We start from the raw sequence: 15,210 nt of genomic DNA on the forward strand, positions 1-15,210 counted from the left end.
TGACCTCAAGTGACCAGATGCAAAAACCAGCGCAACTCCTGAACGGAAAGGTCTACATCATCCAAACTGTGCTGACTCTTGTCCAAGAACACACTGTTTACCTGTTCCTTCCAAACTGGTCAATTTTCTGAAAGGCTGAGATGTGGGTGTTGGGGATTTTTTGCTTATCTCAGTGCAGCTTGGCTGGTTTTCACAGAACTGCTCTTCACTAGCTTGTTAGATGTATGTTGAGGATTGTGTTTTCTGTTTTGACGATTGAAGCTGAACATTCCCACTGTTCACCTAAATTTACTGCCTCTTTCGTGTCTGAAAGTATTTGTATGTTCATTTGCAAATGTGCTGGCTGACCATTCCAATCAAAAAAGCAACAAGACTAACCAGTTAACTCCAAAATGCATTTTGCTGAAGGCAATGTCTGAAAACATATTGCCATGAGCATGGAGCAGCCAAGCTTCTGTCTGGCCCTTGAGATGTGTACCCAGACCTTAATGAAGGGCGGGGTGTTCCTTTTTCCAATAAATAGATTTTGTTTGGAAAGGTGAGAGGCAGAAAGAGAGAATGTATTTTCACAGTCCTAAATAAAAGGCTGTTTATGCCTAATACATTGGCAGAATTATTCCAGAGTAATTTGTCCATGAGAAAATATGATCCCTGTGTCACTGCCAAGGTCAGAGAGACCTATGGTGATCTGCAAAGTTCAGGTCACTCAAGTTAAATCTGCCCAGGGGCTGACTTAGCTCATGCACCACATTTTTTCCAAGATTAATAAAAGCAAACATCTTCTATAGATGAAGACAGAGCTAAAACTGTGGTCAGCTCTCTCCCTGGAGCCAAGGTCTCCTGCTTTTCCGTTCTCCTTTCCAGGTTGTTCCTTTCATTTCCTTTCCATTCTTCTCTTTTCCTGGCATTTACAGGATGCTTAGAAAAGTCTGTCTTTTCCTTTATGAGGCAACCGATGCCTATAAAACCTTCCTTGATATCTGCATGGACAGGAAGGACATGGGGACATTGCTGGTGTTTGACCCGGTGCAGTGTTGGCTTCTGTGTGTGTGTGGTGTGTCCTTGCACATCAGCTGAGAAGCACATCCTGAAAGCTGAAGTGAAAAAGATGGGGTGCACAGCAGAAATACATTTCTTGTTAGCCACCGCTGGGAGGGTACCATCTGAACAGGATGTTTGGCAGTCAGGAAGGTGAAGCTGGTGATTTTGTAGGCACTGCAAGCCTGCCTCAGGAGGAGACAGATGGAGTAGTGAGCTGGGCAGGTAAGAGTCCTCTTCCACCACTGTGGGTGGAAGGGGCAAGACAAGGTCCTCAGCCCTTTCAACAAGGATGTGGTTTTTTCATCAGAAAAGCAAGATTCTTCTTCCTTGTGGTCTATACCTGCCATGGGGAAGCTGATGCCTGTGGTTTCAGCCTGCTAGAACCTGAGGTTTTCTTTAGCTTCCTTGATTATTCATTCATGTCATTTAAAGTACATAAAATAACTGAAAGCTTTTACAGTTTTTGCTTTCTACACACTTCTACTGCTCTTAGAGATAATGACAAATGCTGTGAGTTGAAAAAGAAACCAGAAATAATTTTGGCTTACTTTTTGAAGGATGTAAACATTTTGTTTATTTTTTCTTAAGATATGGATGGCTTTTTGCTATGACCCAGCTTTGCTTTGACATTTCTGTGGGATTTTGGTTAAACACTCTTGTGGAGTCAAAGAGGTGAGCTGGATATGGCTGAGTTAACTCCTTCCTATCATTCATCTCTCTCACAGCTGGAACTGATGCCATGAGATGTAGTGACATAACTAATAATCAAATTCTGGGATGCAACAGAAGCTTGTCCCTTTCCTCCTATCAGTTTGCCTATTCAAGGTAATTCTAGGCAGATAATATCTAGAAATATGTAGTGATGGAAAATGAAAGGAAAAAATAGGGTGACCATGCACCTGTAGGTGATATTCAGAGAAAGTTTTTAAGTGTCCAACATTGATCTGACTTTTCTTTCACCTTCATTGTGTGTTTTGGACTCTAACATCTGTTTGTTCCTGGATGATTTGCATTTGGATTTGTTGTCTGTTTGTTTTAATTTGGAAAAAATCCACACTTTAAACTGTAGCTGCACTGTAAATCAAACATCAAAACACCAGAAGCTGTGATCAAAAGTCGTAAGAAGCCAAAAACATAGCAGTGTCATGAATACATTAAGTTGGAGCCTAAGGGGATGTGCTAACTTAGTAGGACTGAAGTTCCTGAAAGGACTGTCACTGCCTGTGTGCCCCTCGGTAGGGACCATCAGGGGAACTCTGGACCTGAGCCCAGTGGCCAGTGGCCAACCACAAGGAGCAGAGTCATGACCACCATCACTGCTATTTCTCTAAAGGGCTCTCCGAGCCCTCTGAATTTTCAGGCTCTGCCATGGGGGCTGGGTTCACACCAGCCACCTAAATGCACCCTGACCTGCCCCTCAGTGCCACTCCCCCTCCCCAGACCCAAGGAATATTTAGGGGAAAAGTATTTGCAGCAGAAGAGTTAGTGGCCTGATTGCCATGGTATCGTTGCTTGATCCTTGTCATCCTTTAGAGCCACAGAATCTGGGCAGAGCAGAGGGCAGCAGGAGCTGTCTGAGTGGCAGCAGTGTGCCTGTTTGCTGGCCGTCAGACCCAGTGTTACCATGCCTTCACATTAGAGCCTGCTTCAGGATTGATTTTTCCTATTGTGCCTTAAGTGCTACCTCATCACAGCAAATCTGCTTTTTGAGCTGGGAGAGGAGCAGTAGTGGAAGAAAATTTTATGTGAGCTTGGCTCTGCCAAATTTACTCCTTTTGGCTTCTTAACCCCTTCCCAAGGAGCAACCTCCCACTGTTGTCACGGATACTCCAGAGGAACCACCTTTTGCTGGAGGAACGAGAACAGTGGAGTTAGGATGCTGGATAGCAAGGAGCAGTGGGGAAAAACATTAATTCTGTGTATGCCCTTCCCTTGAAAGGTCTGGTAGAGGGATGCATGTTTTATAATTCAGGTGTTTTTCCTGAGTTCATTATGTGCATGGTAGCATAAAATTTTGTCTTTGGGGGGCAAAGCAGGCTGCTTCTGAGCATCCCAAACAGAGCTAGGACAGGATGAGGGAAGGAAATTCATGGTGTAGTCCAAATGCCATCCATTCAGTTCATGATGGCAAATGTTTCTTATAGTTCCTTAGAAAACAGGAGTATAATTGCTTTGGATCCAACTCTTGCCTCATTCATATGAAGCCCAGGCACTAGAAGATTCACAAGTCCCTGATGTTCTGAGCCTCTCTGCCAATAGTTTAGGCCAGCAGGCATGTGGACCTCAAAGACAGCTTCTGGAAGTTGAGGTTCTTCTGAGTGAACATGGCCAAACCTCTTCCCTGCCCTCTTCTCCATAGCTGTGAGATACAGGGTAATGCAGTGGGAATTACCAGGTTGCCTCATGAAGGTTTTTGGAGTAATACTCCATAACAAACCTAAATTATCTTCCTTTTGCTTTTAAGTACGAGGAAATAATTAATTTGTGTCATGGGTTTAAAGCCAGATGTTTTTTCACTGGCTGCCCAGTCGGCAGGGTTCAGGGGCTGGGATTTGCTGGAGCAAGTGGATTTTTATAAGGCTGTATGACGTGATGGTTGGTTTTTAGCAGTGGCAGTGGAGATGTTGTTACTGTCAAAAGAGGAAAGGTAGATGAGGTGGGGACATTTTATTCTCATCACTTTTAGAGCTGCCTTTTGCAGTTGCAAAGTGACAATATATGTGGGGAAATAAGGGTATGTGATGCAGCCATGGCATGCAAAGTAAAGTTCAGTGTTTGTTTTCTTTCATTTGTGTCTTGGTTTTTATTGTCAGATGATGTAACTGATGGACTAGGGACAGGGAAATTTTTTTGGCTTTGATGCTACTTTAAAGTGGATGGCAGTAGAAGAAAATACATTGTGTATCCACAAGAATTTTTTTACTCAACATAAAGCACATGACAACTTCCAATGGAAAATATCTCATGTGGGTTTGGTAGGTCATGAATCCTGACTTGTCTGAGCTGCAGTTAGACTGACCTTCTGCTGTTCATTATGCCTGGATGACTCTGGTGGCTTAGGGGATCCAGCTCTGCAAAAGAGGACTTGGGGCAAACAGTATCTGAGCTATAGTTCCTGCAGTGCAAACTGCAGCTTGGGCCAGCACTGATTGGTCTTGCATTACCCAAAGTAAAATGCTTTTGTTTGGTTCAACAATCCCAAGTATTTTGGCTTGTCTTGCCCAACATTTTTTTTAAACTATTTTCAATAGAACAACCTCATTTTGAATTAGAATATTTTCAATAGAACAACCTCATTTGAATTTGGACAGTGTCAAGGTTCTGGCTCATATTTTCTGTTGTAAAACTGGAAATCTACAGTGTCTTCTCTGGAGCAGGCATCCTCTGGAGTAGGCATGTAGGCAGGGCACAAGGCAATTTAGCTATGTTTAGGGAAGGAAGCCTACTTAAATACTCCACATAATAAACTGTTTCTACAGATAACGCATCCCTTAGTTTATACATAATATGCTTCTGAACTTAGCTCTGAGCCTCTTATAGGTGCTTGTGCTCAGTCCAAGAGTCAAGTGTCTTAGGAGCTGGATAAACACAAAGATAGAGCCAGTTGTTAAGGAGCTGTAGAGATTTACAGAAGTTGACCTCATGGCCATTTGGGGCATTAGTTGGGCATACTTCCCCCATGGTGGAGCTGTCCTGTGCTCCCGCTGCTTCTTGTGCTCCTGCTTTACAAGGAAGTAAGTTGGATGGAATCCAGTGGTGGATTTACCCATGTCTCTGTTGTGTGTAGTTGACTTTTCATGGAGAATGCAACTGATGGGACTAGTTCTCCTGATGAGGTTGGAGAGGATAGATTTCATAAAAAAGACCTGTATTTGAACAAAGAGAGGATGACTGAAAAGCAGCTTTTCCCAAGAAGTTGTAGAGCCATCATGGTGGCTTTTAGGTTAGGGGAAAAAACTCCCCGACTTTTTAAGCTTTTTGCAATTCTTGGTTAAAGCAGGATGTTTTTCTGTTTAGATAGATACTTTTCTGTAGGGTATTTGCTTCCAACTGCTCAAAGTAAACTTCTGTTGCTGGCAGCAGAAAGTTGTTTGCTTCCCATACAATGAATTGCTTTCTTTTTAGTATTTCATTCGGTGATGCACAGCTCCAGAAATACGGCACAACTTAAGCATAATAACGTCGTTTTCTGAACCTCATTAAGAAGTGCTACCTGGTGCAAGAGAAGAGGTTTCCTTCACTTCAGCTATAAAAAGCTGCCAAAGAAATGAAAAAGAGTAAAATCTGTGGGTTTTCCCCCACTATTTGTCAATGCTGTTTTTACTCTTTGCATAGACAACTGATTTGCTCATTGCTTGCATGAAGGGTATTCAAGTAAAAAAAAAAAAAAAAAAAAAAAGATTGAGCCCCTAGAAAAAGGTGCTCTTGTCTCTGAAGAACAAAGTACAATGGTTTAAGAAAAAACTTTGAGAGTCTGTGAAATGCCACAGTGTAATTTATACTTTTCCAGGTTTCACTATTTGTGAATATTTTTGTAGGATATTTTTGCAACTGTGTCCTTTAGTATCTTGTAAATATGGATGCTATCTGTGACTGACAACTTCCCACTGTTTATGTCATGATCTGAATCCTTGCATGAAACATGCACTGCATCTCTTTAAGAGATTTGTGCATACTCAGGCACGTGGTATTTGTTCCTTGCTAATGCTCATTTCCAACCTTGTTGTTCCTCATTAACTTTTTATTAAGTATATTTGAGGAGGCTTTCTCCTAAAGGAATATGAAAAAAAAGGGTCCCTCATCAACACCACTTTTCAAATTCACAAGCAGAGCTACGTCATCATAGTAAATTATTTTTCAGGTATTCTGTAGGCCACTCAGTGTGCTGAGGTGATTGCCATTGACCTCAGGAGCTCCAGGAGTGGGCGGAGTGGGTGCTTCTTCACATCTGACAAACCATGGGTCCAAAATAACAGAAAATACTTTTCCCAATAAGGAAATTCCATAGTTATTTTATGTTTTCTGAAGTACCTTTTTTTGGTAGTCGTATTTTCAGCTCATGTGCTTTGCTTGGGCATTGGCAGATTGAGAGCCATCAGTGAGTTAATGTTACATATGCAATATATGCATGTCTGTTTAAATTTTAAAATTATGTGTTTTGGGGAAATATTCTAAACTTAATGGCCTTTTAATGTTAAAATTTGTGTTTCTCCTCAATGGATAGGTACAGCTTGGTTTAGCAGCTGGGCACATACCCACAGACTGTGTCAGTGCCTTCCAGCTCTCTCCTGGCATACCTGAGAACTCAGCCCCTGTGCTGCTCAGCTTGCCTTTTTAGCCACCTTGCTCTAAGGAGGAATGATACTTCCTGAGTAGTGAACTTGTCCTTCAGTACTTGTGGATGTGAATAATAGCTGCACTGACTCATGTCAGAGTCATTTGGGTGTGACTTCTGCTCACCACATTCCTGTGCCAAGTTGGTTGTGTCTGAAACAAATTGAAAAATATATACATATAAAGAAATTTCCACATTCTTTGGTTGCCCAAGACTGTTCAAAGCTGGTGGTCTGAAATGATGATCCTTGTTCTATATTCCTGTGAACATATTCCCTCTCTTGCTTCACAGAAAAGTTTGTTGCATCTGTGGACCTGCTTTTTTTTAGAATTTATAATTTTGTACCTTATAGGAAAATGTCACACATAAGCCTGGTTTGCTCCATAAAAAGTTGTCATGGTGGATGTGTGGGTAAACTGGAGTTTTTTAAGCTTTTTAAGCTTTTTTTATGTTATCCCTTTGTTTCTGTAAGGGATAACATAGGTAAAGCTGTGGAAATCACAGTAGTTACTCTAAATTGGTATATGACACAGAAGAAAGGTTAAGGAAAGCAATTTTGCCACTTACAATCTCTCTAGTACATTATGTTGCTTGAAGCTAATGAATCTTCCTTTCCACTTTCTTGGAAAGGTTACTGAAGAGTTTTTGGTTCTTGGAATATTGAAAAGAGAAAGGAACCAACAGAGCTGTGGATGGACAGCTAAACATGGATGGACAGTGAACAGTTAAATACTTGGCTTTGGCAGTTTAAGATTTCTCATGCTACCAGAAGCAGGAATTTGAGGAATTTAAATGATTGCAAAAAATTATGATAGAATTAGGGGAAAAAAAAAGACATTACTGAAAAGACCATGAATTTTGGGCCATCATGTTAGATGTTTCAGTTCATAGCACTGAATACATTATAAATCTACTACAGAAGTCAACAGGTTTTGTCCAAACACAGTGTATGTTTAAATTATATTAGCTCATGGAATACAAAAGTAAATGCAAACTGTGAAGTTCTTCTAGGACTGCCGAAACTGTTTTTAACAGGAGACATTTGGACACATACAAATAAGTTGAACATAAGGAGCTTTTAGTCAGTCCACTTAAAAGTTGCTCCAGGCCTTTCCTAGGGCTTCTGGGTGCACATCTTTAACATTTTCTCCTGTGAACTCCTTAAAGCAGTGTATTTAGATTCCTATGTAGAACTGGACTTTATAAGCTGGAAGTGTTCATCATATTGTTTGGTATACCTCAGCAAAGCCTGTGCCCTGCTCTTACCCTCTCCCCGAAAATTGAACACTAGACCCCAAAAGCCCTCTCAGATGTCCTGTCAGAGGAATGGAAAGCAGACTTGATAGTAGGACAGGGCTATGTGGAGTGAGAAGTAACCTGTTACATCTGGTGAAGGTACTTTTAGGAAAGCTGTATTTGGAACTTTGATACTGAAGTTTCTGATCAGTTAAAATCATTTGAGGATGTTGGTCTAAAGACCTCCATGCAGAGGCATGGGTTTTGTAGTCAAGCAAAAGGCTGGAGTTTTTAGAACATATGAATTTCCCATCCTTTCAGAAACCTCCATGACTTGGGATTGGGAATATTTATATCATATCTGGGCAGCCTCAATGGTTGAGGTTTGAGAGTAGATTTGGGAGCTGGAGTGGCTGAAAGTCGCCCAGCTGTGCCACACTGCCAGACTTTCCAGTGTCACGGGGTGATGACATTTAACTGGAGTTTGGTGTGGGAGTGAGGGAGAGTTTGAATCACCAGTAAACTCCTGTCACGACCATGGCTGCTGAAGGCAAGTGCCTGTGCCAAGTTGCTCTCCAGAAGCACCTATTTTGTCAACAAAGGTTTATAACATATCACCCGGGACAAAGGGAGCATTACCCACTTGAGGGGCTGCTGTAAAGTCGCTTGCCCTTTGCTGCTTCTGCCTCTGATTTTTGGGGGAGTGGGAGGGGAAGGGAGGTTGTAAGGCACGGTGACAGTGGAGAGGGGAACGCAGTGAGAGGAGCCCCTGCTGGCATGGCCAGTCTGAGCCATTCAGCAGGGCTGAATACGATAAATGCTGCTTTATCCCTTCTTGAATGGAACAAGATAGCACAGCCTAAATGCCTGGGTGTGCTTAAATAGGCAACTCTGGGATGCTGGAGTTGAGGGCGTTTGAAATCGGAGCTCCCCAACAGCCAGGGAGCTGCCACAGGTCACCTGCCTTGCTCCGTGGGGATTGGCCTGGGTCTGTCAAGAAATCGTCCATGGACGAATTGTAGCACAAATTCCTTTCTCTGTTGGTTGGCCTCTTTCACTAGACCATGGCCTATAAAAAATTGTGTAAAAACAATTCTTAAATATTATTTGAAAGGGCAAATGGCCACGCTGAAAGGTTTGACAGTTTGACATATAGCTCCTGGTTCTGCTCGCCAGGGAATGGGCGTGCGGAGTCTGGGCTCTCCTTCTGCTCCTTACAGGCTCTGCGTTTGCTTTTTTTTTTTTAAATAGCATCTAGTTGCTGTGCAGAGTTGCTGTGCTCCCAGCAATTTGACAGGCAACGAGTCTGCTTCAGTGATCTTAAATCCTTTTAGACTAATTTGCGAGCGAGCAGAAAAACAGCTAGCACCTTCGGATCCAGCACTCAAAACCAGGGAATCAGGTATTGCCAATTAAAGTGCCATTTCCAACCATCATATCAAGACAGATTACTTGCAGTTCCTCTGATAATGTCATGCCATGCCTAAAGAGAAAGTGAGATGGAGTGTCTCCATGGACAAAGGATCTGCATGGACCAAACTGATCGGGGAGCGGGGCAGAGGGAGCTCGATGGGGATCATGCACACACCCACGCATGTGTGCAGCATAAAGGTGAATGCTGGGCCCGCTTTGACCCCAAATAGCCATGGGCCATTCTGAAGAGCCTGTGTCCCCTCAGTCACTGGCCTGCTAGTTAATTGCCACACGGACTTTGTGACACATGGGCAGATAATATGACATTTTCAGTTTCTGTCACTAGCAAACGCCACAGCGTTGCTTGCACTAGTTGCTAAGAAGCTGTCAGAAACCATTAGCAGCTGGCTAAAGTTGCCCTATGGCATTTCCTCATGGCATCAGCAAAACAAGCATAAATCACCCAGCGGAGCCTCCCGCTATACTAATGAGGCTGTAAGCTTGTTTATGGACTAGCATCATTTCTATGATTATTTCCACCTTTTCAGTTCGCCTTCATTTGGCGACAGGAGAAGTCAACTTCAGGAGCAGAGTTGCCACCGACATTTTACAAATGCAATTCGTAGCTGCTACCGTGTGGCTGGTCAGTGGTGCTTCAAGTTTGTTTAGTGATCCTTAAAAGGAGGAAAAGAGGGGGGGAGAAAAGAAAAGGAGGGGGAAATCTCTGGAGACCTTACAGAGGTGAGTGTATCAAGTTGCAAAGTAGATGGAAATACTAAAATCCACAATTGACCATTTAGACTTCTCTCTGTGGTTTCAGTCTTTACGGGATCAATTTTCCATTTAAAAAAAGTGGAAGAGGTTAAACAATTTACAGAAGTCTACTGAAGCATTTGCTCCAAGGATAGCTGGGCGCTTTCTTATCCTTTCCCTGCTTTTCACTTTCTCTAACTTGTGTCGGTCGAGGCCAGGGTTTATTGTTTTAGGCTTTTCTGAACATACACCAGTATTTACACTGGATTGAAAGCATTTGCTTCCAATGAAAATCTTGTCTTAGATTACAGCCCAGCAGTGTAATTTCCCTCCCAGATGGGAGTAAAGTAGCAGTATTTGCCTAAAAACAGTAGGAAGAACAAACTATGCATTAAGCCAAGGCTGTTTTTGGCTTGAGCTAATGATGTAACAGAAACCTTTTATTTGGGATAGGTCACTGCCCGGGATTGAAGGAGGTGATCTGGCTCGCGCTTGAAAGGTTCCTCCATTGTATCTACATAAGTCTTCACTTAAAAAATCCTGTTCCTAATGCTTCTGCTTTCATACAGCAGAAATAAACAGGAAAGGTTCTGGGGAGTGTTATAGGTGGAATGCAGAAAGCTTTTCCTCCCCTAATGGAGGATATAATTCAGGTGCCCTGGAGGCATGCTTTCAGGAATTCTTTTGCCCGAGGTAATGGGAAGCTAAGGCTGCTTGAAGGCCTTGATTATCTATTGATGCACAAAGCTGGAAAAAAAGTCATCTCCCTTGGATTATAGTAGATATTTCCATAAATTATCAATGAGTCCTCCTCCCATCAGGCATGAGGCAATGCCTGCTAAATTAATCTGAAGGGGGTTTGAAATGAGTATATTTTTTAAAAAATGGGGTGGGGAGAGAGGGTGGGTGGACAATGGCAGGGAGGTGGTGAAAGGCAGTGTCATTAGGTTAGAAGCTTTTCATTTTTAATCAATGAATGCGTAATACTTTTCTTTTCCTTGTTTGCCTCTTGCAGACAGAAAGTAGATTAGCCCGTGGAATTTTAAATGCTGTTGAGTTGTTTCCTTTGCTCATGTTTCTTTTATGAATTATTATTTTATATAGTGAATTGCTTCTCTGTATAAAAGCCTTTTTTTACATACTGGGCTTTCAAAGAATTTGTTGGATATCTAATTTCTTCATAAAAATCTTGTGTTTGTCTGTAACTATCCAAGGTTACAGTTTCATTAAAGACACAGGCCAAGTCATAAGGACAATTATAAATTTGCCACGCTAAGAATATAACACTAATAATAGCTTTTTTTTTTTTTGGTGCTGAAAGCTGTTTAACAAATCATGACAGCCTGCATCCCTTTTTTAAAAATATATTTTATTTCTGTCCCTAACAGAGATAGTTTGTATTCAGCCAAACTGAGATTCCTTTCTTCATCATTCTTGCCCAGGGGTGCAAAAAACACTTGCCTAATAACATCACAACTCTGTGTTGCTACAAATACAGTGTCTTTGGAAGCCAGGATATGTTGTTCAGTCCACATGCATTCAACGCGAAGACTTCTTTGCTCTGTGGGCTTGTTTGTAAACTGCTTTCAGTGTTTGCAACAAAAATTGCATGCAAACTGCTAGGCACTGCAACTTTTGTTTTCCCTTGGCCACTAAGCCATCAGCCCAGACCCAAGCAGGCTGTTGCACAGTGGCATCCTCCCACAGACGTGTTGCTAATGTGATGAGAACTGTCTCAGACCTTCTCTGTGTTAAGGAAATTCATTCTGGATCAGTGATTGTTTCACAGAAGCAGACACCTATTACAAATATGGCACACTGGCACAAAGCAGGGTGTTAATTTCTAATGGTGTATGTCAAATTGGTGCCTGCTTATCCCCCTCTGAATTTTTTTTGGCTGGGGCTGGGAAGAGGGGACCCAGTTAGCTACCCACCTCCTATCAAAGAATCAGGGCAAGTCCAACATCTGTAAAAGACTTAACATAAGCATTGCCTCAATAATCTGTTTTTTTTTCTGAATTTGCTGAGAGCATATGATGTTGCAAGGGAGTTGTATTCACCCCACTTTTCACACCCCAGGGCGGGTTGAGGCACCCAGCTTCACACATGTCATGATCCCCATCCCAGAACACCCTTGATGCTTTCCTAATTGTCAGCTCAGCCAAAGTAGCTGATTGGGATGAATCTTTGGGAAGTGACCTAGTGTGAAGAAGAGCCAGCATTTCCACCTTTGCAAGTTGGATGCTTGCAAATATTTTTTTATAATTTGTAAGCACTTTTTGTTCTGGGTTACAATGGTGGAGATGGCCACACTGTCCTTCAAGATAAACCGGCATGGGGCTAACACATTTCTGAGCCCCTCCCTCTCCCCATGTCTCTTCCCCCATCCCCCCCCCCCCCCCCTTCCCCCATCCCCTCAACCCCTGGTGAATTACATTGTTAAAGAATTTATACCTCATTTAAATATTCATGCAGTTTATACCCAAAGCCAGGCTTCGGCTGAAGTATATAAAGGTAGTATAAGTCAAAATTTGATTCACTATATTTACAGGTGACGGCTTGGACAACAGTGTAGCTTCCCCCAGCACAGGTGATGATGATGATCCAGATAAGGACAAAAAGCGACATAAAAAGCGTGGCATCTTTCCCAAAGTAGCCACAAATATCATGAGGGCATGGCTGTTCCAGCATCTAACAGTAAGTGAACTCTAGATCACATATGCAAAATAAAACATGGATAATGTCATAGTTGTAGTAGTCATAGAAAGCAAAAAATACATATGATATTGCTTCCAGGCAGTAGAGGGACTTTTCTGAGCAGAGTTGTTGTTGTTGCCTCATTTGCTAGATGCCAGGGGAAGAGCATAGAGCGTATGTTTTTATGGTATGGGGGTTTTTTGTGTGTGTGTGTTGTTTTTAGATTTGTTTGTTTGAGACACAATTGTTAAGAGGACATCACTGCCAAATGTGATTTTTACTTAAAGCTTATATGAACACAGCCTCACAGACCTGTCCTGCTTTGCAGTGGGTATCACTGCATTGGAGCACAGAGCAGCATTTGGCCCCTGGTTCTATGCTCCAGAGAATTGCAGAAAACAATTGGGGAGATTAAAAAACAAAGTCAAAAGCAAACAAAGACCTTATTCAGATGTTTGTCAGGGATCATCAGAAGCTTCATGATGAAAGGTCTGAATGTATCTGGTTTAATAGCAAAGTATAATTTTTTTCTTTGAGACATTCTCATTCCCAGAGTGTAAGTTACCCCTGTATTTAATGTTAGGAAGTGGTGGGGGTATGCACAGTTATTTCTGTTACCACAGCTACCTGTATGGGGTTATTTATTCCTGGGATTAGAAATCAAAGCTCTGTACAGGTGTGTGGGGTTAAGCTGGATGCTGCAGCTGCTCTCAAGGCTTTATAATACACACCACACCTTCAAACATTAGCCGTTAGAAAAGTGTTTCTAATGCCATTCTCCTTCTTCATCAAATTGTAGTGATCTGTCACTGTGTTTTTATCCACCGTGGGGATCTGGGCTTTGAGCCCCAGATTTTTTGCCTCGGCCTTTCTGTGCCAGGAGGATAAGGGTCAGGAAAGGGCTGCTAGGGTGTGTGCAGGTGGTGGTGAAGAAGGGCTCCTGTCTCTAACCCCAGTAGCTGACTGTCCTCTGCCTGTAGCTAGGGTCAGGATGAAACTAGAAGCTGGCCAGCTTGCCCAGCCCTGGTGGGAGCTGGGCCAAGGGTGTACTCATAAAGAGGAGGAAATGCTTATGCACATCACCCCTCCATCCACTGCTGAGCCAAGAAACCAGATACCTGCCATGACTCTTGTCAGCACGGGGATCAGGCAGGGAATCCTGTCCTGTGCGGTCCTGGGTTGCTATGAATGAACCTTCATGTTGGAGCCCTGCTCCTTGGAGGCCAGAGAGGGCCTCAGATATCTCCAGGTTAATCTCTCTGGCAGACTCCATGTCAGCCATTCCCCAGCTTTGCCAGGTCCTCAGCCCTGACTGGTTCAGTGCCATCGCTTCCCAAAGGCTGAGGTCCCTTTGGTGTTGATGGCTCCTCCTTTGTAGGTCCTCACCCAAGATGAGTTGACACCTGGTATCTCTCTGCAGGTAGATGTGAGGTTAAGGACTTCCATCCCAAGAACAGTCCATGGCTGCTGTGCCAGCAGCAGTGCTCACACCAGCCTGATGTACCTGTTAGGTACTGTTAGGTTCAGGAATCAGGGGAGGCCCTGGAAGCTCTGCAGTCAGGACAAGGCATACTAAGGAATGCTGAACAACTGCTTGTCAGTTCCTGTAGTTTCCAGTGAGGAATTGCAAATTAAGTACTATAAATATTTTTTTCCTGAAAGTGGCCTTGTTCTGTGTTTGTGCCAGTGAATAAGCATCACCTAAATCTGAGCACAAGAACACAAAGGTCAATACTGGCAAACTGTTTGAGCAGTCTTTAGTGCACTCTTAGCCTGGGCATTCCAAATGCCTTCCTGGGAATATGGCAGAAGGCTACAGGGTGTCTCTAAAAAGCCTTTGTGGTGGGAGCCACCCTGTGTAGAGCATTTAACTACATGAGCTTGACCTGACCCTGCAGCTAATTTAATGCTTAGTCTCAGGACCAGGGAACAGATTGAACAGACCCCCTCGCTGTTTCACCTGTATTAGGTGCAAGGTTTTAGTGGCTTTTCGCTCTTCTCCTGTGTGATAATAGTGTTCAAAAGAGGGGAGTGCCTACTGAGCTTGCTCCAGGCTCCTAGCAGCCCCTGGGAGACAATATCCGGATATCTGCTTGTAAGGTGGTTTCTGCTTCTGGAAGACTCAAATACAGAAAGAACCATTCCCTCCAGGACCTATGCAATGCTGCATTTTCTACCTTGTAATGCTGAGCTAAAGCTTGCTTTAAAAATCCACCATCCCCTGTGCAGAGCCAACCCAGCCATGTGAAGCATGCAGTTTTTTTGCAGGGCAGCATGGTAGATTCAGATTTATCTGATCTATTCAGTAAAACAGAATTGGTTTATCCAGTCTGACCTCCAGGCATGACCTTGAAACACCCTAAGTAGGATCTTGGACAGTTTCCTTGAATTAAAACATGTCTGGAGAACATTGTAGGCTCTTCCAAGCGCTGGAGCAGCAGAGCATGTTCACAGGCTGCTTGAGGTGCAAAAAACATCAAAACATACCCAGGCCCAAAAACTGGCTGTGATAAGAGCTGAGGAATAGTGGGGGGAGAGACTGAAGGAATTAAAACTCCTGTTCATTTTTGAGGGCATCTGGGCTTCGTGGGTGCTCTTATAACACTGCACAATGGTATTGGTGGTGTCCCCACCTGATGTCCTTGCTGCAGGAGGGAGATCATCGTGAGGAAACCAGAGATCCCATACGGTTTGTTTATTTATTTATTTACCCAATTATTTATCAGTGGATTTGG

The 15,210-nt window shown here is 43.0% G+C and overlaps 1 protein-coding gene across 5 annotated transcripts in view; it reads left to right on the forward strand.

Annotated features, from left to right (window-relative positions):
* MEIS1 (Meis homeobox 1) overlaps positions 1–15,210 on the forward strand; it is a 108,033-nt gene that overhangs the window by 44,341 nt on the left and 48,482 nt on the right. For all 5 annotated transcript variants that reach the window (XM_071424991.1, XM_071424953.1, XM_071424962.1 and 2 more), the window contains one exon: positions 12,330–12,475. In XM_071424991.1, coding sequence (XP_071281092.1) covers positions 12,330–12,475 — 146 coding nt within the window. The remainder of the gene's footprint in view (positions 1–12,329; positions 12,476–15,210) is intronic.

This window comes from Agelaius tricolor, unplaced genomic scaffold (assembly GCF_023055355.1).
Source record: "Agelaius tricolor isolate 1412-34295 unplaced genomic scaffold, bAgeTri1.0.p SCAF_1, whole genome shotgun sequence".
Taxonomy (NCBI): Eukaryota; Metazoa; Chordata; class Aves; order Passeriformes; family Icteridae; genus Agelaius; species Agelaius tricolor.